Here is a 21,215-nt window from a genome sequence, read left to right on the forward strand (position 1 = left end):
CTGTCTGAATGTGGGTTCTGAATACATTTAGTGCTCTTTATTTAATGTAATAGATCTTGATTCTTGTTTTTACAGCTTGTTTTTTTTTTTTTTTTTTTTCAGGTCACCAAACAGGAAGACGACTGACAACAAACTTAGTAGGCTATTTACAAAACATTCTATGGAGAAAAGCTGCCAGAAGTTTTGAGGTTTGGGAATAGTCTATTTTCATTCTTTATATTCTTTCTTCACCCCAACAAATAAAACAGTGTGTTCACTGTAGAAATGATAGAACATCAAATACTTTAAAAATCTCTTTCTGCTTAGGTACTATTTATTAAAAAAATTATAACGTAGAGTATTAATGGGCATTGGACAAGAATTTAGTTAAAAATACTAAGATGTGATTCATCCCCATTGGGAGTTTACAGTGTAGGGAAATGACATCGCTCATATTAAGATATAGGAAACTAATTTTTTTTAACATGAGGAACAAGAAAGTCAGAGGGTTTTATTTCCTTTAAAAATTGAGGTGTGGAGCACAAAGGATTTTTAGGGCAGTGAAAATACTTTGAATGATACTATAATTATGGATGCATATCATTATCCATTTGTCTCAACCCATAGAAGGTACAACACCAAGAGTGAACCTTAATGTAAGTTCATCAGTTGTAACAAATGTACCGGCTCTCGTGGAGGATGTTGATGATAGGGGAGGCTATACATGTGTGGGGTCAGGAGGTATATAGCAGATATCTGTACATTCCTCTCAATTTTGCTGTGAACCTAAAACTGTTCTAAAAAAGCCTTTTAAAAGCATTATGGTATAATAAAAATACAAAAAAAAAGTAGTGATATTTTTTCTTTTTACAAAACAGTCCAGGTTTACTGTAGAAAATTTGAAACCACAGATACTTTTAGTCATTCTTAATCCGGTAACTCTTAAAATGTTAGTACCTTGCCTTCTAATCTGTATGCATTTGTGTGTCTATATATAAGAAAGGATGTACTGTTTCTGTGGATTTCCACTTCCAACCAAGATGTAACAGAGACCAGGTTTATGTCCTTGCTTGAATAACAGCTTGCTCCCTCTCCCTACCTCCAAAAAATAAGACAAAATACATGCAAAAATGGTTTCTAAGACACTGGACATCAGGCAATGGAGAGTGATCTCTGGTAGATAGGAAATAGGTGAGCACTGCAACTATTCAGCTTACTACCTTGAGTTTCCAGGCTGTAGCATAGAAATGGAAACTGAAGTGGATCCTAGCTGGCTTCCTAAGTTGAGAAGATGGAGCTGAGAGTCTGGGAAGACCAAGGTAGCTAGAGTCCATAGGGCAGAGTATCAGAGAGGAGAGCAGAGCAAGAAAGAGAACTCCAACAATCAGAGTCCTTCTCAAGTGTTTAGCAGAGTACTGATCAGGATGATAGGGAATAAAAATACCTAAAGCCAGGGGAGTCATTATCTAAAAGTATTAGAGGGAACAGTGCCTGGCACTCACACAGGTCTGGGAATAGAACCTGTTCATAACAGCCAGACTGGAAAACTTCTAATTCATGGGACATTGGGTAGAGAACTCAGAAAGGTCTTGTTTCAGTAGTAGGGAATAATTAATCCTAAACTGAGCATTGTTCCAGACCTACCTGAAAAATCATAAAAATATGGCCTGAAAGGATCAAGTTGATCCCAAGGAATTTAAGTGCTTGCCAGAGTAAAGGTCAAGAATATTTATTAGAATGCAGAACTATTCAGCACGCAACAAGGTAAAATTCATAACGTCTGGCATCCAATAATAAATTACCAAGCATACAAAGAGGCATGAAAACACAACCTATAATGAAGAGAAGCAACAACTGAAATTAACATAGAAGTTAGCATTAAGAGAGGACATTAAAATAGCTCTTATAATTGTACTCCATATATTCAAAAAGTTAAGTAGAGTCATGGAAGATATAAAAGACCCAAATCAAACTTCCAGAGGTGAAAAGTATGTCTAGGATGAAAAATATACTAGATAGTATTAACATCTGATTAGACATTGCAGAAGGATGGATACGTTAATTGATTGTGGTGGTCATTTCATAGTGTATACATATATCAAAACATCTTGTTTTATACCTTAAGGTGCTGCAAAATAGAATGATATTCTTATTTTCTTTTTGAGGGCCTTTATTTCTTTACTGAGCAGGTGAAAAATTATTTCAGAATTCCCTTCTTGTATTGAATCTATTTTTCCCTCATTTTCCAGTCTTGCAAGATAATTTTTTAACTCCCATTTCCAACACTGGAGAAGGATGTAATCTTAATTCTAGCTAGTCAAGGCAGTGTTATACCTACTCAGCACAATTGTTTCTAGTAGGAGTGAGTTTTATTCCTTTCAGTTACTAATTACTCCTGTCTTTTATTGAAAAATGTGAAGTTTCTTGATAGGCTACAGGGGACTCATCTACCTTACCTTGGTTCGCATGAGCAATCAACTTTCTTTTATGTTAAAAAAAGTTATTCAGGTTATTTCTATCAGATTTTTCCTGATAGCTTCTTACCATTGAAAATTTCAAAGTGCCTCAAAAGTAAGAAAATATTTTTGTTAAACATAGCATTATTAAAACATAGCATTTAATTAAAATAGTGAAAAACTTGGAAATTTACTAAATACCCTACATTTTCTTATCCTACATAGCAACTTAGATTAATATTTACAATATAAAGTTAAATGGAAAGAATAGAAAATGAAATTGTAATATAAGATATGATTACAACTATATAAAAATACAAAAGGGTAAAGTTAAAATAGAATGTGTAAAAATGAAAATTGCTGTATTAGAATGGTAAGTTATGGGTGTTCTCTTTTAAAATGTTTATCATTGTTCTTTTAATAAGTTTTAAATTGTATTCTGAGTGTTCTAGGGTGGCTCACCACCCTCTCAGACTCTTCATCCCACATGTGAATTTCTTTTTTTTCAGCTTTATTGAGGTACAATTGACAAAATTATGATTGAAGTGCACAACGTGATGATTTGATTTGATATACATATACATTGTGAAAGAGTTCTAACAACTGATTTATTTAACACGTTCATTACCTCACATATTTACCATTTTTTTATGGGGAGAACATTTAAGGTCTGCTCCCTTAGCAAAATTCAATTATACAATCCAGTTTTTTCAACTATAGTCACCATGTATCTAATGCATATATTAGATCCTTGGACCTATTTCATCTTATAACTGAAAGTTTGTACCCTTTTACCAACCATTCTCCATTTCCCCCACCCCCAAACCCTTGGAAACCACCCTTCTACTCTATGTTTCTATGAGTTCGACTTTTCTTTCTTTACTTCAGGTTCTACATATAAGTGATACTATGCAGTATTTGTCTTTTTCTGGCTTATTTCATTTATCATAATGTCCTCCAGTTTCATCCATGTTGTCACAAATGGCAGGATTTCCTTCTTTTTATGGCTAATATTCCATTGCATACATATACCATATTTTCTTTATCCATGTTCATCAGAAAACGACATGGACATGGGTGTACAAATATCTCTTTGAGATAATGATTTCATTTTCTTTGGCTATATACCCAGAAGTGGGATTACTGGATTGTATGGTAGTTCTATTTTTAGTTTCTTGAGAAACCTCCATACAGTTTTCCTCAGTAGCCATACCAGTTTACAGTCCCACCAACAGTGTACAAGATTTCCCTTTTCTCTACATCCTCACTACCATTTGTTAGCACTTGTCTTTCTGATGCTAGCCATTGTAGCAGATGTGAGGTGATATCTCATTGTGGTTTTGATTTGCATTTCCCTGATGGTTAGTGATGTTGAACACATTTTCATGCACCTATTGGCCATTTGTATGCCTTCTTTGGAAAAGTCTGTCCAGTTCCTTTGCCCATTTTTAATCAGGCTTTGTTTTTTGTTTTTATTTTTTGCTACTAAGTTGTAGGAGTTCCTTATATATTTTGGATATTAACCCCCCAAAATATCGCAAATATTTTCTCTGATTTCATAGGTTGCTTTTTCATTTTGTTGATGGTTTCTGTGAAACTTCTAAAGTGAGGGAAGAAGAGAAAATATTGATTGCCACTTATATTATGGCCACATATCTATTACTTATATTGATCAAGACTGATAATAAAAGGCACTTAGCATTCAACTAAAGAGGATGTTGTGTTTTGGTTGCCTAAAGATGTAAACAATGCCATTTTTTTTTTGTTTGTTTCTAGAGGTGACTTGGAACAATTAGGGTCAAATATAGAGATATCTCTGTGACTCTGTTATTTCTTTTTAAACTTTAGGTACAAGATTATGCTGATGCCCTACACTGGTACTATTATTCTCTGAGATTTTATGCAACTGATCAAATGGATCTGGACTTGGCCAAGCTACAGAGGAACATGGCTTCTTGTTACCTGCATCTGGAACAATTTGATAAGGTCCTTTGATTTATCTGTTTTTCAGAGGCAGCAAATGTTGTTATAGGCAATGGCAGAGAGATGGTTGCAGTGGTGTGACTTCTTGGCTGTTAGGTTAGGATGTCTGAGAGTTCCTTCATACAGGACAAAGTCAAATTGATATTTTCCTGACTTGCACACTGTAAACATTAATGAGTAGAACTTCCCAAAAGGATAGAGAATTTGGAGACTCTTAATTTCATTACCTACTGTTTATTTTCAGCACTCTGTTCTGAAAGGTAATATATCATTGGAATTCATGAACAAAGTTATCTGCTACTAACCATCTGCAGTATTGTCCTTTGAAGCAGAGTAAATTTTAAGGTACACATTTTTTTTTTTTGTCAGGCATTCAGTGAGAGCAAATACTTGGATGAAATATCATTCTTTTACTTTCTGGGTTGTCTCTTGCCTTTCCAACCACTCTAAAAAATGTTCAGCAATTGATTTCTTATCAGGACAAAATTCTAGAAGGTAAAAGAGATAAAACTTGTTTGGGAATAGAGCCATTCGTATTTCGCAAAGCAATTGGGACATTTCGTCCTTTGGTTATCATATAGTATGTACATAATGGGGGGATGTATTGTCATGTGGTAGGATGAAAAACAAGGACAAGTATGGACCCAGATAAAATATGAAGGTTTTTGTTGATTTTTAAGTTTTAATAACAAATTTAGGGGAAATATGTGATTGAGAGTTGTAATTTTAGACATTTTCTTTGAAGATTTGTTTACTTTGAAGGGTTGTTTATCTGAGTAAATACTTCAGATTTTCTTTCAAAAGAATATTTACCATTTAGTTTGTTATAAATTCATAGTCCTGAAAGAAAAGTTGAAAGTTTACTTAATTCATCATATTTCTACACAGGCTAGCATTTAAGTGTTTCAGAAGGATAGCTGACTACTATTTACTTAAAGACCTGAAAAGAAGATGGCACATAGATTTTGTTACCTAATTCATTATATTTCTGCTCAGAATACCATTAACTGTTTCAGAAAGATAGTTTCCTGCTGCTTACTTAAACACCTGTAAAGAAGGTAATCACAAAGCTTTTGTAACTTCTATGATTTATGTTAACCTGGCAGATTGGGAAGGACCTGGACCTGGAGCTAGGCATGCCAGCTGGGGGGTGGATGCATCTGCAGGCCAAGGAAGGATATCTAATCAGCTAATCAAGATAGAAAGAACATAGTATGAGATACTATGATAGTCTCTGAAGTTAGTTGCCTTAAACTCAGCCAAGCAGCTGGCATCAGGGTATGCTAATGGGCAGATCAGAAGATTATGGCAATGGGGGAAATTTAAGTGTTGGAAAGATTCCATAATTAGGCACATAGATAGTTGGCATCACATAAGCATATCAGCAGGGAACAGGTCTTCAATCATAGAGATTTGGACTCAGATACAGGATTCAAATCTTTGCATCACTAGGGGTATGTGTAGATAGACTATAAAGAGCAAGGTCAAGCTCCAAACCTAAAGTGGCTGGGACATGAGGCTCTTTTTAAGAGTGGGGCTTAGCATCAACAAATGCATGGATACAGAAGATGTGGCATATATATACAATGGAATATTACTCAGCTATAAAAAGGGATGAGATGGAGCTATATGTAATGAGGTGGATAGAACTACAATCTGTCATACATAGTGAAGTAAGTCAGAAAGAGAAGGACAAATATTGTATGCTAACTCACATATACGGAATCTAAAAATGGTACTGATGAACTCAGTGACAAGAACAAGGATGCAGATACAGAGAATGGACTGGAGAACTCGAGGTATGGGAGGGGGCGGGGGGTGAAGGGGAAACTGAGACGAAGCGAGAGAGTAGCACAGACATATATATACTACCAACTGTAAAATAGTCAGTGGGAAGTTGTTGTATAACAAAGGGAGTCCAACTCGAGGATGGAAGATGCCTTAGAGGACTGGGGCAGGGAGGGTAGGGGGAACTCGAGGGGGGGGAGTCAAGGAAGGGAGGGAATATGGGGATATGTGTATAAAAACAGATGATTGAACCTGGTGTACCCCCCAAAAAAATAAATTAAAAAAAAAAAAAGAGTGGGGCTTAGGCATAGGGAGCCAGACTGGGATGCAATTACCGGAAAAAGAATACAAAGTGAATAGATGATATAGTCTTCCAAGACTTGAAGCAGTGCTTCTTAAATTTCCTCTAACTAATGTCAAGTTTGGTCCTAGAGCCTAGTGTAGGACTGAGCCTATAATTGGGAGTTCAAATGGTGTTAGTAGTAAGAAGGGGAAGAATAGCAGGAAACCAGGCAGGTCCTAATATGTATACTCAGTTTGTGACTATATCATTTAAGGCCAAATTGCCTTGTTGATTACTGTTCGTATATTTCTCCATTTCATCCTTCCTGTCTTAAACTTAGCGGATATTGATTTGATACCCTCCATATGTAAGGAATACTCTCCTACACAGTAAGACAGATAGAAAGGTGAAAAAATTACACAGTTCATCATATTTTACTATTTTGCTATTCCCATCTAGCCTTGTTAGTTTTCATTGTCTGCTTTTTTTTTCACTCCTTCCCAGATCTACTTGAGCATTGTTCAGAAATCTTATGAAGCCATGTTTATTGAATCTGCTAAAATTTCTTTCACATAGGCACTAAATAAAACTGACTGTTGTTGACTTTCTGTCATACTCCTCACCAATCCTTGGTGATTCCAAAACATTTCTTTATCCCTAAGCCCCTATGCCTTATCCTTCCTTTTAGCAGAAAACCTTATCTTATAATTTTCTGGGCTTGTAGCCACTAACATGAACTTCATCAACTTCTCTCCTCTTTATCCATTCGTTCTTTTTTTTTTTTAATTGGGGTATAGTTGTTTTACAATGTTGTGTTAGTTTCTACTGTACAGCAAAGTGAAGTAGATTTCCCTGTGCTATACAGCAGGCTCTCATTAGTTATCTCTGTGATACATATTAATGTATATATGTCAATCCCAATCTCCCATTTCATCCCACCCTCCCTCCCCCCTTAGTTTCCATATGTTTTTTCTCTGCATCTGTGTCTCTATACCTGTCTTGCAAACTGGTTCATCTGTACCATTTTTCTAGATTCAGCATATATGCGTTAATATATGATATTTGTTTTTCTTTTTCTGCCTTCACTCTGTATGACAGTCTCTAGGTCCATCTGTGTCTCTACAGATGACCCAATTTTGGTCCTTTTTATGGCTAAGTAATATCCCCTTGTATACATGTACCACATCTTCTTTATCCATTCATCTGTCGATGGACATTTAGGTTGCTTCCATGACCTGGCTATTGTAAATAGTGCTGCAATGAACATTGGGATGCATGTGTCTTTTTGAATTACCGTTTTCTCTGGGTATATGCCCAGTAATAGGATTGCTGGGTCATATGGTAATTGTATTTTTAGTTTTTCAAGGAACCTCCATACTATTCTCCATAGTGGCTGTATCAATTTACATTCCCACAAACCATGCAAGAGGGTTCGCTTTTCTCCACACCCTCCTGAGAATTTATTTTTTGTAAATTTTCTGTTGATGCCCATTCTAACCAGTGTGAGGTGATACCTCATTGTAGTTTTGATTTGCATTTCTCTAATAATTAGTGATGTTGAACATCTTTTCATGTGCCTCTTGGTCATCTCTATGTCTTCTTTGGAGAAATGCTTAAGTCTTCCTCCCATTTTTTGATTTGTGCATTCATTCTTCTCACTTATATCTAAGAAAGAAGTAACTTTCCCAGGGGACCTTCTCTACAAATCTCAACCCTATCTCTTTAATCCTTCTCCCTCTACTATTCCTTTCCCTGTCACTACAATTGTTTTAAGGCCTTCTTTATCCAAAAACCTTCCTTCAACCTTGTCATCCTCCCCAAATTATAGTTTGTCCTTCCTTTCAACACCAAACTTTATAACCTAAAATTACTGCCTATATTTTTTTAGTATTCATTCATTCAAAAAATATTTATTAACTATCTACTACATGTTAAATACTATCCTAGGCATTGGTGGTATAGTAGTGAACCAAATAGACAAAACCCCCTACCCCCACAGAGTTTATATTCTGCTAGGAGAGACAGACAATAAAAAGATAAATATTATGGTATATTAGAGAGGTCAGCAAATTTTTTGTACAGAACCAGGTAGTAAATATTTTAGGTTTTCTAGGCCATACAGTCTCTCTTGCAGCTACTCAGTTCTGCTGTTGTACCATGAAAGCAGCCATAGACCATATGTAAATAAATTGGCATGGCTTTGTTCCAACAAAATTTTATATTTAGGAACACTGAAATTTGAATTTCATATAATTTTTGTGCCATAAATTATTATTCATCTTTTGATTTTTTTCAACCTTTTAAAAAAAGTAAAACTTAGCTTGATAGATGGTAGGCTGGATGTAGCCCAAAGGCTATAGTTTGCTGACCCCTCTTATATTAGATAGTGATAAGTGCTAAAGAGAAAACTAAGTAGGAAAGGGTGGTATTAAAATGTTTTAGAGGAGGAATGAAGGGTTGGAATTTTAAACAAGGTGGCCAGAGAAAGCCTCAGTGAGAAGGTAATTTTTGAGTAGAGACCTGAGGAAATGAGGGATCTGGCTATGAGGATATCTTTAAAAAGAGCATTCTAGACAGAGGGAGTAGCAAGTGCAAAGGCTGTGGGGTGTGGGGGTAGGAACATATGTGTGGTGTTTGAGGAACAGCAAAGAGACTAGAGTGGCTGGAGCAGAGGGAATATTAGGGAAAGTAGGAGATGTGATCAAGGAGGTAGTGGGGAAATAGATCATGTAAGAAAGACCTTGTAGTTCATTGTAAAGATTTGTGTCATTAACTCTGAGATGGGGAGCCAGTGGGGGAGTTTGGGGCAGAGGAGTGACAAGATTTGACTTGCATTTTAATAAAATCACTTGGCTACTGTGTTGAATAGACTGAGCTGGATGCCATTGTGGAAGCAGGGAGATCAGTTAGGAGGCCACTGAAATAATCTAGGCAAGAGATGATGGTGGCATGGACCAGGATGAAGGAAGTGTGGGTGGTGAGAAGTGGTCAGATTCTGGATAGAATATGAAAGTAAAGCTGACAGAATTCTCTGACATACCAGATGTAGGATAGGAGAGAAAAAAAGTGACGAGAATGACTCTAAGGTTTCTGGCCTCACCACCTACTCCCCTCTTGATGATTTTTGCATCTATGATTCTATAAACTGCTCTTTTGAATATCACTAGTGACCCTTTAATGATCAAGTCTAATAATTTTTTTTTTCTCAGTCCTTCTTATCTCAGTCCTTCTGGTCTCTCTAGCACAAAAGAATATACTACTACTTTTTCCTTCTGGAAACTTTCTCTTTGACTTCTAGTGAAATACTCTTTTTTATCGAAGTATGGTAGATTTACAGTGTTGTATTGTTAGTTTCTGGTGTATAACAAAGTGATTCTGAGCTATCTATATATATCTTTTTCATGTTCTTTTCCATTATTGTTTATTACAAGATATTGAATATAGTTCCCTATGCTATACAGTAGGACATTATTGTTTATCTTTTATATATATAGTAGTTTCTATCTGCTAATCTCAAACTCCTAATTTATCCCTCCCCCACCTCCTTTCCTCTTTGGTAATTGTAAGTTTGTTTTCTATGTATGACATACTCTCTTAATGCTATTGCTCTGACTACTCCTTTTCTATTTATGTTATTGGTGGTATCTTTTCCCAAGTAAATGTTGGATAGGGCAGGTACTATGTTTATCTCATTCTCTATTTTATCTTTAACACCCGTGAACATGCTTGGTACATGGTAAGTTTTCAGTATACATTTGTCCAATTTATTCTGTGGTCCCTTCTTTTATTTCTATTGTACGCTATCCCCTCAGTAATTCATCCACTGTTTTCTTAGCTTCAGTTCTCCATTCCCAAATCCATATCTCTAGCGCTGATTTCTCTCATAGCTCACATCCACTTTTCTACTGTCTTTGGGTATATACAGCTGTCTAAGACTGAAATCTTAATTCATGAATTCTTTCTTCTCCCCCTGTATTCAGTCATGTGCCACATCTGGTCAGCTTTACCTCTGCAATACTTTTGCCAGCTGTCTGCTCTTCCATCTTTACCTCACTACCCTAGTCCAAGCCCTTGTTACCTCTAAGACTATTGGAATAATCTTCTGATTATTGTGTATTGCTTAATAATTCTCAGTGGCTCCCTGTAAATAAAGACCAAATTCCTTAAAGTCCTCCATAATCTTTAAATAAAATAATCTTATTTAATTTCTCCTACACATGTACCCAACTGGAGTACTTGCTGCCTCCTAACCATGATCTGTACTTTTCTATCTCTGTAACTTTTTCCATACTTCACCATTGCAGGTCACCTCTTCTGTGCACCCCTACCTTTTGAAATTCCTTTTTCAAAGCCTAGATCCCAATGACAGTCTTAGCTTCCTAAGGAAATTTCTGAGTCTTGGTCTTCCTCTAAGATGTTGTAACACTAGGTAGTTATGTTCTGCCTTGTATTCTAGTTATTTGTATACCTGTCTTAGCTCTCTATTAAATCCCTATCTCCTTGAAGCTAGGACCATATCTTACTTTATTTTCTCTGATATCTAGCATAAAGCCTAATGCATAGTAAGCACTCATTACATTAAAAAATAGTCATAGAGATTCCATAAATACCTGTCAATCAATCTCCCTAATATAGGAATTCCATTTGTTCATGCTATTTCTGTCCTTGATACGGTGGATAATTGGAAATTAAAAGTGATCAAGATCTGTGAGTGCCTTTGATTATCAGAACTGAATGAGATTATGTTATTTTAAAAATCACCCCATTATTCCTTTTTCTAGCTCAGTTCCTTTCTTTTTAACATGAAATACTGAATCATAGTTCAGAAGTTAATTTGTGTGGGTTAAAGGAGTTGGAGAATATATTCCTCTGAACTCTTAGTAGATTATGTTACAGATTCATCAGTTCATGCATTTGGTGACATCATTTTGAGATAACAGTGCTAAATTTAGGTAATTTCTTTAGTTTATTTTCTAAGTTGTATAAATGTAAATTTTTGACTGCCATTATCTATTGAGCATCTCTAGTACTTTTTATGAGGCAGTATTAAACTGTGTAGTTTCATAGACATCAACTCTGCCTTTGGGGAATTTATAGCACCTTAAGCCCAATACCCTAATTTTATTATATTATTTTTGGAGATTTTAAAATGTTTGGTTTGTGATAGTCATAGGTTTGAATGGACAGACTTAGTATGGGGGAAATGAGCTTGGGTTACAAGTATAGGAGGAATTTATCACAACTTGATACAGTAGGATTTGCTGCAGATCATAATAAAGCTTTAATTTTTGTTAGGGGCAGGATAATGGATTGTTTTGGTGATAGTCTGTAAGTTAATAGTAATACACATTTGAGTACTCTTTAACTCAGTACAGAAATTCCATCCTCAGCTTGCAACTGCAGTTTAGGTACATGAATGTCATTGGTATTACTATAGATTGATAAAATTAAAGCATTATCTCAAAGTACAGTATGGTCCTAAGACTTACAAAAGCCCTAAGATGAGACTATTTATAGAATATTTATATGACTTAAAGTGAAACAACCATGACTCGTGTGCTAGTTTTATACCAGTTCTATTTGCTGTATAAAGTTCTAAAAATCATGCCTTCCCATTATAGGAGTGAAAATGAGCTTGTGATCAGCAGAGGTAAACTAGTAATGTTCACTAGATGGCACTGTGGCCTTTGTTTGTATATAATAATAATAGCTCATCAATGATTTTGAAGCGATTTGTGATGCTTTGGCAAGTATAGCCTTTCCCACAAATGTATCTGTATGGATGTAAAAGAAAGTTAGCATTTAAGTGACCATGAGATGAAGGTCAATTGTGACTCATTCTTCTTACAGCCATAATGTAAAAACACTGTAATTTAGGGTTTAAGTCAACAAATACTTACTGAATACCTAAGCTATGCCTCATACTGTAGAATAAGTAGAAGACATGATCCTTTCTAAAGATAAGCTTAAAATATAATTGTTAAAACAAGATTTACACATATGAAGTAATTAGAAAGTAAAAAGTATGCAACTGAATATCAAATTGTGTGGTATATACCATATGAATTTAGAATAATAATATGTAAATGAGGACCTTTTGTGAATGTTGATTGAATGTATATATGACCTAAAGCCAAAAAGAGTAACTAATGTGTTAGAAGACAGAGTCAGATCTGAAGGCACCTCCACAGGCTGAAATGATGAGCCCATTCTAAAAAGATGAAGGCAAACAAAGAACAACATAACATCTAGTGCTTGAATCCAACCATATAGGAACAGAATAGATGAAAAGTGGCTTAGCAGCAGCACATGTGGAACATTTGGGGTTGTTGGTTGACTCTAAGCTCAACATAAGCCAATACTGCCAAGAAAGTTCATGGAAATTAAGTAGCACCAATAGAAATATAATATATAGAAGAGTGGTAATCACCCTGTAGTCTGCTCTGGTTACAGCATACCTGAAGTATTGTATTGGACTGGGGGGCAAAACTTTTGAAGGAGGATGTTGACAAACCGTAACGTGTCAAGGGGAAGGCACTCAGGATGATGAGAGCACCCAAAACCATCTTATTTGAAGAATAGTTAAAGGAAATGTGGGCGTTAAACTTGGAAGATTTGGGAAGAACATGATAGCTCCCTCCTAATACTTGAATGGCTGTCAGGGAGAAAAGAATTAAATTTATTCCATGCATGTTTCCATAGGTGAATCCTATAAGGAGTGAGATTTCAGGTAATCATAAGGAAACTCTGTCTAATAATTAGACCTGTCCAAAAACTAAAATGGATTTTCTTAAGATACAGTGAACTCCCTCTCAAGGTATTTAAGCAGAGACTGAGTGACTACTTGCTGTGAATGTTATAGAGAAGATTCAGGCATTAGAAGAATTTTTTGACTAATAGCACTTTGAGGTCTTTTCCAACCATATTGTTTTAAGGTACCAGTGTAATATGATAAAAATCTGTAATAGTCAAAGGAGATTTTATAGGTTTATAAGTTCATAGATGATTGAATTTTAGAACTAAAGAGACCTTTACAAATCATACTGTTAGATGATTTTGACAAATATATACCCCAGTGGACCCAGTACACCAATCTATATGTAGAATACTTTCGTTACCCTAAAAGATTCCCTTGTGCTCCTTCCCAGTCAATCCCCATCTCTACTCCCAGCCCTAGGCAATGACTGATATGCTTTCTATCACTCTTGATTAGATTATATTTTCTAGAGTTTCATATACATGGAATCATACAGTATGCATGGTGTTTTTGGGAGGGGAGGGTCTGGCTTCTTTCACTCAACATAATATTTTAGAGAGTCACTCATCTGTTGATGGACATTTTGGTTGTTTCCAGTTTGAGGCTATTATGAATAAAACTACCATGAGCTTTCAATGTAAAAGTCTTTGTATGGATATTTGTTTTGATTTCTCTTGGGGAAATATCTAGAAGTAGAATTGCTGGGTCACATGGTGAGTGTATTTCCAAGAAACCATCAAGATGTTTTCCAAAGGAATTGTGCCATTTTACGTTTCTGCCAGCAGTGAATGAGAGTGCCAGTTCATCCACATCTTTGTCAACATATGGTATCTTTCGTCTCACTTTAACAATCCTAGAGGTATTTTGTGGGATCTCTTTTAGTAAAATCAAATTTATTGTATTCTTCTTTTATGGTTTATGTTTATTGTGTCCTAAGAAATCTTTGCCTGCTCCAAGATGGCAAAATCTTTCTCCTGTGCTTTCTTCTATAAATTTTATAGTTTTTAGCTTTTATGTTTTGGCCTATGATCCATTTTGAGTTTGTGTGTGTGGGACAGGGGGGAGATCAAGGTTCATTTTTTCCCATATAGATATGTTGTTCTAGCACCAATGTTGAAAGACTGTTCTTACCCAGTTGAATTGCTTGGTATTTATGTCAAAAATCAATAATCGATCATAAATATTTGGATCTGCTTCTGTACTCTGTTCTGTTGATTCTGTGTGTCTTTCCTTATGCTAATACCTCATTTTCTTGATTATTGTACTTTTATAGTAAGTCTTCAAATCAAGCTGTGTAAGTCCTCAACTTTGTTCTTTCTCAGAATCTTTTGGCTACTCTAAGTCCTTTATATTTTTACACGAATTGTAAAAGCAGCCTGTTAATTACTCCAAAATTGGTTGGTAGGATTTTTATTGGGATTGCATTGAATCTATAGGTCATTTTGAGGACAGTTAACATCATAATAGTTCTGTGTTCCAACCTATTAACACAGCATAGCTCTCTATTTAGGTCATCTTTAATTTCTCTCATCAATAGCTTATGCTTTTCAGCATAAAAATCTTGCACATATTTTGTTAACTTTATCCCAAATAATTCATATTTTGATGAAATTGCAAATGGTATTACTTTATTAATTTTAATTTCCAATTGTTTATTGCTAGCATATAGAAATACAATTGATTTTTTAATTGTAAAATTTACCATCTTAACCATTTTTAAGTGTACAGTTCAGTGGCATTAAGTACATACTGTACACAATATTGTGCAACCACCACCACTATCCATCTCTAGAACTCTTTTCATCACACAAAACTGAAACTGTGTGCCCATTAAACAATAACTCCCCACTCTCCCCATTTCTCAACCCCTGGCAACACAATTCTATGCTCTGTCTCTGTGACTTGGACTATTTTAAGTACCTCATAGAAGTAGAATTATGCAGTTTGTCCATTTGTGACTGGCATATTTCACATAGCATAATGTCTTCAATTTTTATCCATGTTGTGGCATGTGTCAGAATCCCCTGCCTTTCTAGGACTGAATAATATTCCATTGAATACCACTTTTTGTTTATCCATTTATCTGTCAATGGACGCTTGGGTTGCTTCCACCTTTTGGCTATTGTGAATAATGCTGCTATGAATAAGGGTGTACAAGTATCTGAGTCCCTACTTTAAATTCTTTTGGGTATATACCTAGGAGTAGACTTGTTGGATCATATGGTTATTCTATGTTTTTTTCCTGAGCTCTAGCACCTCATTTCTGAGTTTTTCTGTTTTATGCTGTTCATATCTTATATCATTTTTCTTAATGTCTTTTACCTCATTTTGAAATAGTCAGTTACAGTTTTGATCTGTTTTGTGGGCACATATTTCTGGCATGCTTTCATTTTCTGTGGAAGTGTTTTTACGCTCTTTCTTTCTTTTTTTTTTTTTTTGATTGTTAAGAAGTGGATTTATTTAGAGAGAAACACACTCCACAGACAGAGTGTGGGCCATCTCAGAAGGCGAGAGCTGCACCAGGGTATGGGGTTGTCAGTTTTTATAGGGTTGGGTAATTTCATGGGCTGATGAGTGGGAGGAGTATTCCAGCTATTTCAGGAAAGAGCAGGGAATCCAGGAATTGGGCCACTGCTCACTTTTTGATCCTTATGGTCAGCCTTGGAACTGTCATGGAGCCTGTGGGTGTGTCATTTAGCTTGCTGATGTGTTACAGGGAGCATATACTGAGGCTCAAGGTCTAGTAGAAGTTGACTTGTCCTTGTCCGCCATCTTGGACCCATTTGGTTCTATCAGTTTATGTCATGTCCTCAGGCTATGTCATTCTTTCAAAGGTTGTGCCCTGCCCCCTTCCCTCCTGTTTCATTCCCCCCTCAGAGATTTTACTCCCATCTTTTTATAGGAAGCAGAAGTGCAATGGTCCATGGTCCGTCTTCTGTAACTGCTTCAAGGCTGAGTAGGTGTGTCAACCCTGCCTGTCAGGGAGTAAGAATCTCTGGATGCCTGATCTAGGGGCCCAGGGGACAAGACAGCTCCTCTTTTAAGTCAGTAAGGGCGGGAATCCTCGCATAGCCATCATCTTGGTGTGGAACTGTTGTAACTGCTTCTATAGCCTTTCTATGAATATCCTTGATGATGAAGCACTTTTTGTAATAGCATCAGAGTACAAAAATATCTATAAATGACAAAAGACTTAAAAAGCATGATTAAACATCTGATTACAGTGTAATTGAAAAACAAACTTGGTTTCAATAACCAGAGTAATGTATGATTACATTTAACTTAACATACCAAATAATCCTAGTTGAATATTTCTCTTTAAGATACCTCAGGGCCCCTCTAAAGTACCCCCACAGTTAGCTGGAAATCAAAAGAAACTTAATTAAAATTTGATATTTGGGAAGTTTGTCAAAAAGTTTTAAAACCCTTGGTCAAATAAGATCATAGGTGAGACAATACTTATTCCTTAACCAAAGTTACAAGCGATCTCAAAAGCAAGTACAGATCACTTAAAGGCAAAGAAACTCATACTGTCTGTTATTAAAAGCAGCATTTCAAGAAAACTTTGGAGGGGGAAACCAAATCCAGTCTTGTCTCAGCCCTCTGCCAACAAAATCCATTTAGCCAACTAAATTTAATCCAATCTTAGAAAATCCTGATCAGCACAACTCTTTTCAATACTTTTTTTCTCATTCCTCCCACCTTCTTTTACTGAAAACATACATCTTACTTCCCTTAAAAACTTTTTTTCACGTTGAGTTACTTTTCTTGTTGACAAATTTATAACAGAATAAGGTTTTATTTGACCTCTAGTAAACCTAGGTACAACAGAAGTATTATACTCAATACTGATGACTGTAAAGGCATGTCTATATTAATCAAACCAACAAGTTTAAGCCACCTTCAATGCGAGATATCAGTTTAGTAGTGAATATTTTCCAGATGACATGAACCTGAAATTCATTCTGGCCAGGTTATTTTCTGAGTATTTATATAAGCACTTAATTTTTTAAAAGCAAATTCAGTAGAGCTCTTTTACGAATTAATTTTTGGCAATACTATACACCTATAACACACATATAGATACATATGAACACACAAACACAGAGGCCTCATAGTTCCTATTCCAAAATTTCAGTCCTGAGTCATGTACAACATAAAACCCCTCAGTTACAAGGGATTGGATTCAAATTGGGCTTCTGGCAGATGGAACAAATCAAGGTCACCTATCTAGAAGCTAAGCCCTCTTTACTAGTGTTTACAGAAAAGACACTTAGGATTTCTGTTTATCCTTGATGAGTCAAATTCTAAATTACTTTATCCTCTTTTTTAAAATTTGCATTTAAAAAGATGTCAGAGATAAGCGTTCCTTAGAAGACCAGCTAGGACATTTGCATCTCAAAGGTATAGGCAAGTTCCTCTTAGGATGACTTTGTTTCCCCATTGTTTAGTACTTACAAGCCTCTTAAGATAAATAGAAAAGATTTAAGGGAATGGTAAAAGGATTGGTGGGCTTCGGATTATTTTTGGAGCCATACCTCTGGTCCTATAAAGACTGCATTTGTAAAACAAGGACAGTTTTTTTTTTCTTTTTCAATGAATTAGGTGGTTACCTCAATGATACTGAAGGACTGACATACCCATTCACCTGTTGGAAAGTTTTGCTTTTCCTCGTTTAGCTTAGGAGAGAAGGCCTCTTCCAAAATTCCTATCAGGCTCTGAATATCAGCTATGGTCAGTTTAGTCAGACCAGTGGCCTCCTATTTTGGTAATCTATTTACAAACATTTTTGAGGATCTTCCCTAGGTTTAAAAATTTTGTACCTTATATTTAGATACTGTGTAACCCTTTTTACTTAATAATCACCAGCTGGATATCTTTGGCCAAGCCCAGAACCTCAATATTCCATATTCCAGGGTCTACTAAGGCTTCTATTTTAGCTTCAGATTTTATCTGTTCCTTTTTGCTTTTTGTTAGAACAATTTGGTGATGAGGGTGGTTCCCTTGCCCCTCAAGAAACAGGGTGCTCCTAACTTAGTTAATAAATCTCTTCTCATTAAGGGGATTGGTCAGGCACAAACTGAAAGGAATGTAAAAACAGCTGGCCATTGATCTTACACAAGAGGGGTTCCAGGAAAGTGTGCCCTGTCTCTTCCCTGACAATCCCATTATGTATTCCTTATGATTGCTAAGGTTTCCAATCCTTTGGGTTAAGACCGAGAAGGTTGCACCAGTGTCTACAAGAAATTCTATCATGAGGCCTGCCACATCAATGACCACCCAAGGCTCAACATTAGTTATGTAGATGGTATCTCTAGGCAGAGCCACTTTCGGCCTCGGGCCCCTTTAGTCTTCTGTTTACAAAACCATCAGTGGCCAAGGAGCATCACTCTCTGGCTCCTGGGGCATTCCCTCTTCCAATGCCCTGGCTGTTTGCAAAGGGCACATTGATCACAATCCTCCCTCTGGTGCCACATTTGTTCACACAGGGTATGCTGACCTTGTAGGTGTACCTATGAGGCTTGTGATCTGCCAGGGCCAGATTGGCCCAGAAAAACCAGCTTCCCCTTTGGTGGTCTCTGAGCAGACAAAGCCACTGCAATCATTTGGGCCTTTTGCATATTTCTCTGGGTGTGTTCAGCCTTTTTGGCCATATCCCTATTATCGAAAACCAAATAAGCCAATTGGAGCACATCATTCATCAGAGTCTGAGGACCAGCAGTTGTTTTCTGAATTTTGCGCCTGATGTCTGGGGCAGACTGGGCCATGAAATGCATAGGCAAAGGGGCCTGTACCTTGGGGGAGGAGGGATCCACGTTTGTTTCGGATCCATGGCCCTGTAGGGTGGGTCAGTTAACATGTCCTCTATGTCCTTCCTAGAGTTACCCCTGTGAGCTACGCACGCCTTAAATTCCTTTTTGGTTCCATTGCCTAGATACAAGGCCATGAAAATTTGAACGTAGGGTACTTCACTCCATTTTAAATTTCCTAACTCATATTGTGGCCAAACCTGATTATATAACCTACTAAGTTTTTTCCTTTTAATTCCTGTTGTCCAGATCTTTCCCAATCCCGGAGTATATGGCCCAGCGGGGTATTGGTTTGGATTGATGAGGCGTGAGCCATTTCAGACAAGCCTGAGATGATTCTCTAACTCCCGAGCTATCCAAAATTCCACTCTTAAGTCAAAATCCACCACACAATTTGGTCAAGATTTGCACTTAACAATTTTAGATGCTATCCCTTCCAAGGTAGTCTCCCAACCAGGTGTTAGTGCCCAAAAAGTTGTTGCAAAGAAATGGCACAGAAGTCCTCAGTGGTGTTGGCAGTGAATGGGAGTTGGTCTAGCTATAAGTTGGCAATAAAGGGTCAGTACTTTTAAGGGTCCGAGGGAGGGAAGTACAAGCAATAAAAAGCACACCTTGTTGGTCACACAGGTCTTCTGGGGTGAAAGAAAGAAAGAGAGAGGGAGGGAGGGGAAGGAAGGGAGGGAGGGAGGGAGGAAGGAAGGACAGACAAGAATGTAGAAGAAAAACTTCAGAGTCAAGGAGAAGAGGCCCACAGGCCTCTTTAAGACCAAGACCCAACTCTCAACATTTTCTTACCTTATCACTGTCCCTTCGTGGTCTCCAGCTGAAACTGTGCACCTCAGACTGGGACATAAACCCACGTGCTGGGACTCGAACCCAGCCTAAACCCAGACTGGGACTGAAACCCATACGGCCGGGACTCCAATCCCACCAAAACTCATGGTCTTCCAACTGAGATCAAACACCTGGTTTCAGGACTTCATGAAGCTCAGGTTCTTGATGTCTCATCGCAGAAAGAATTCAGAGAGATGAAGTGATAGGTAAGAAGTGGATTTATTTAGAGAGAAACACACTCCACGGACAGAGTGTGGGCCATCTCAGAAGGCAAGAGTGGCCTATTTTCTATTTTTTAACAGCAACTTTTGGGTTATTTATCTTGAAACTTTACTGCTTCTCATTTTAATGTGAAATTTGTTTTTCTCAACTTTTATAGTGAGGTGGTATTTTGGGAAGTGTTACTAACTTAACAAAGCTTCTTTTTCTGTGTGTGGTGATTGTTTTGATTTTGCTTTTTGTTTTTGTTTTTATAGTGCTTTAAAATAAGACAGCTTGCTTTTTGAGATTTCCTGTCATTACTCCCCCTCCCTACTTCATTTTTGTTGTAGACGTGTACTATCCAATATGATAGCCACTGGCCACATGCAGCTATGCACATCTAAATTTAAATTAATTAAAATTCAAAAAATTTAGTTCTTCAGTTGCATGTCACATTTCAAGCGCTAAATAGCCACATGTGGCTAGTGGTTACTGTATTAAATAGCACAGATATAGAATATTCCCATCATGACAGAAGTGCTATTGGGCAGCACTGGTCTATACCTTTTCTTTCTTTCCTCTCTATTGTCTCTCTCCTATTCAATTTTGATTGTACTGTCATCAGTTTCTCTTCACTGTGGAGCCTGTCTTAGAAGAGAGCTCTGGTGGATCAAGTTTGAGCATTCATGGGGGCTAGACTGCTTCAACTTCTTTAGTCTATTTTTTTTTTTTTTATAAATGATCCCTTTTATTGTAAGTAATGCACGACACTGGCCTGGCTTTGCACTGCAAGCCCTCGGTCAAGATACAGTCAAAATAACTATGGCTGCAGGTTCTTCTGCATGATCCACAATTCAGACACAGACACAGAGCTGGGGCGGGGGGGTGGGATGGGGCAGGAGGGCGGTGGAGTGTGGACTGTCCCCAGCCATGGCCTCTCTGTGTTGGGCTGGCCGAGGCCGGCACACCCCACAGAATGATGAGCAAATGGTGGCATGGCCCTTCCCAGAGCCAGCCTGGGGGCTGCTAGGAGACTGCCCTCCAGATCCTTTGAGCCAGGCCATCCTAGGCCCCACAACTTTTCATCTGGATTATTTAATAAAAAAAACAATAAGTTAAAATTA

General features: G+C 37.0%; 1 protein-coding gene across 1 annotated transcript in view; it reads left to right on the top strand.

Annotated features, from left to right (window-relative positions):
• The window catches only part of TEX11 (testis expressed 11), a 338,452-nt gene that overhangs the window by 212,964 nt on the left and 104,273 nt on the right, over nt 1-21,215 (top strand). The window contains exons 16-17 of the mRNA XM_057717635.1: nt 103-188; nt 4,284-4,421. Of these exons, the coding sequence (XP_057573618.1) occupies nt 103-188; nt 4,284-4,421 (224 nt within the window). The remainder of the gene's footprint in view (nt 1-102; nt 189-4,283; nt 4,422-21,215) is intronic.

The sequence above is a fragment of the Hippopotamus amphibius genome, chromosome X, assembly GCF_030028045.1.
Source record: "Hippopotamus amphibius kiboko isolate mHipAmp2 chromosome X, mHipAmp2.hap2, whole genome shotgun sequence".
In the NCBI taxonomy this organism is placed as follows: Eukaryota; Metazoa; Chordata; class Mammalia; order Artiodactyla; family Hippopotamidae; genus Hippopotamus; species Hippopotamus amphibius.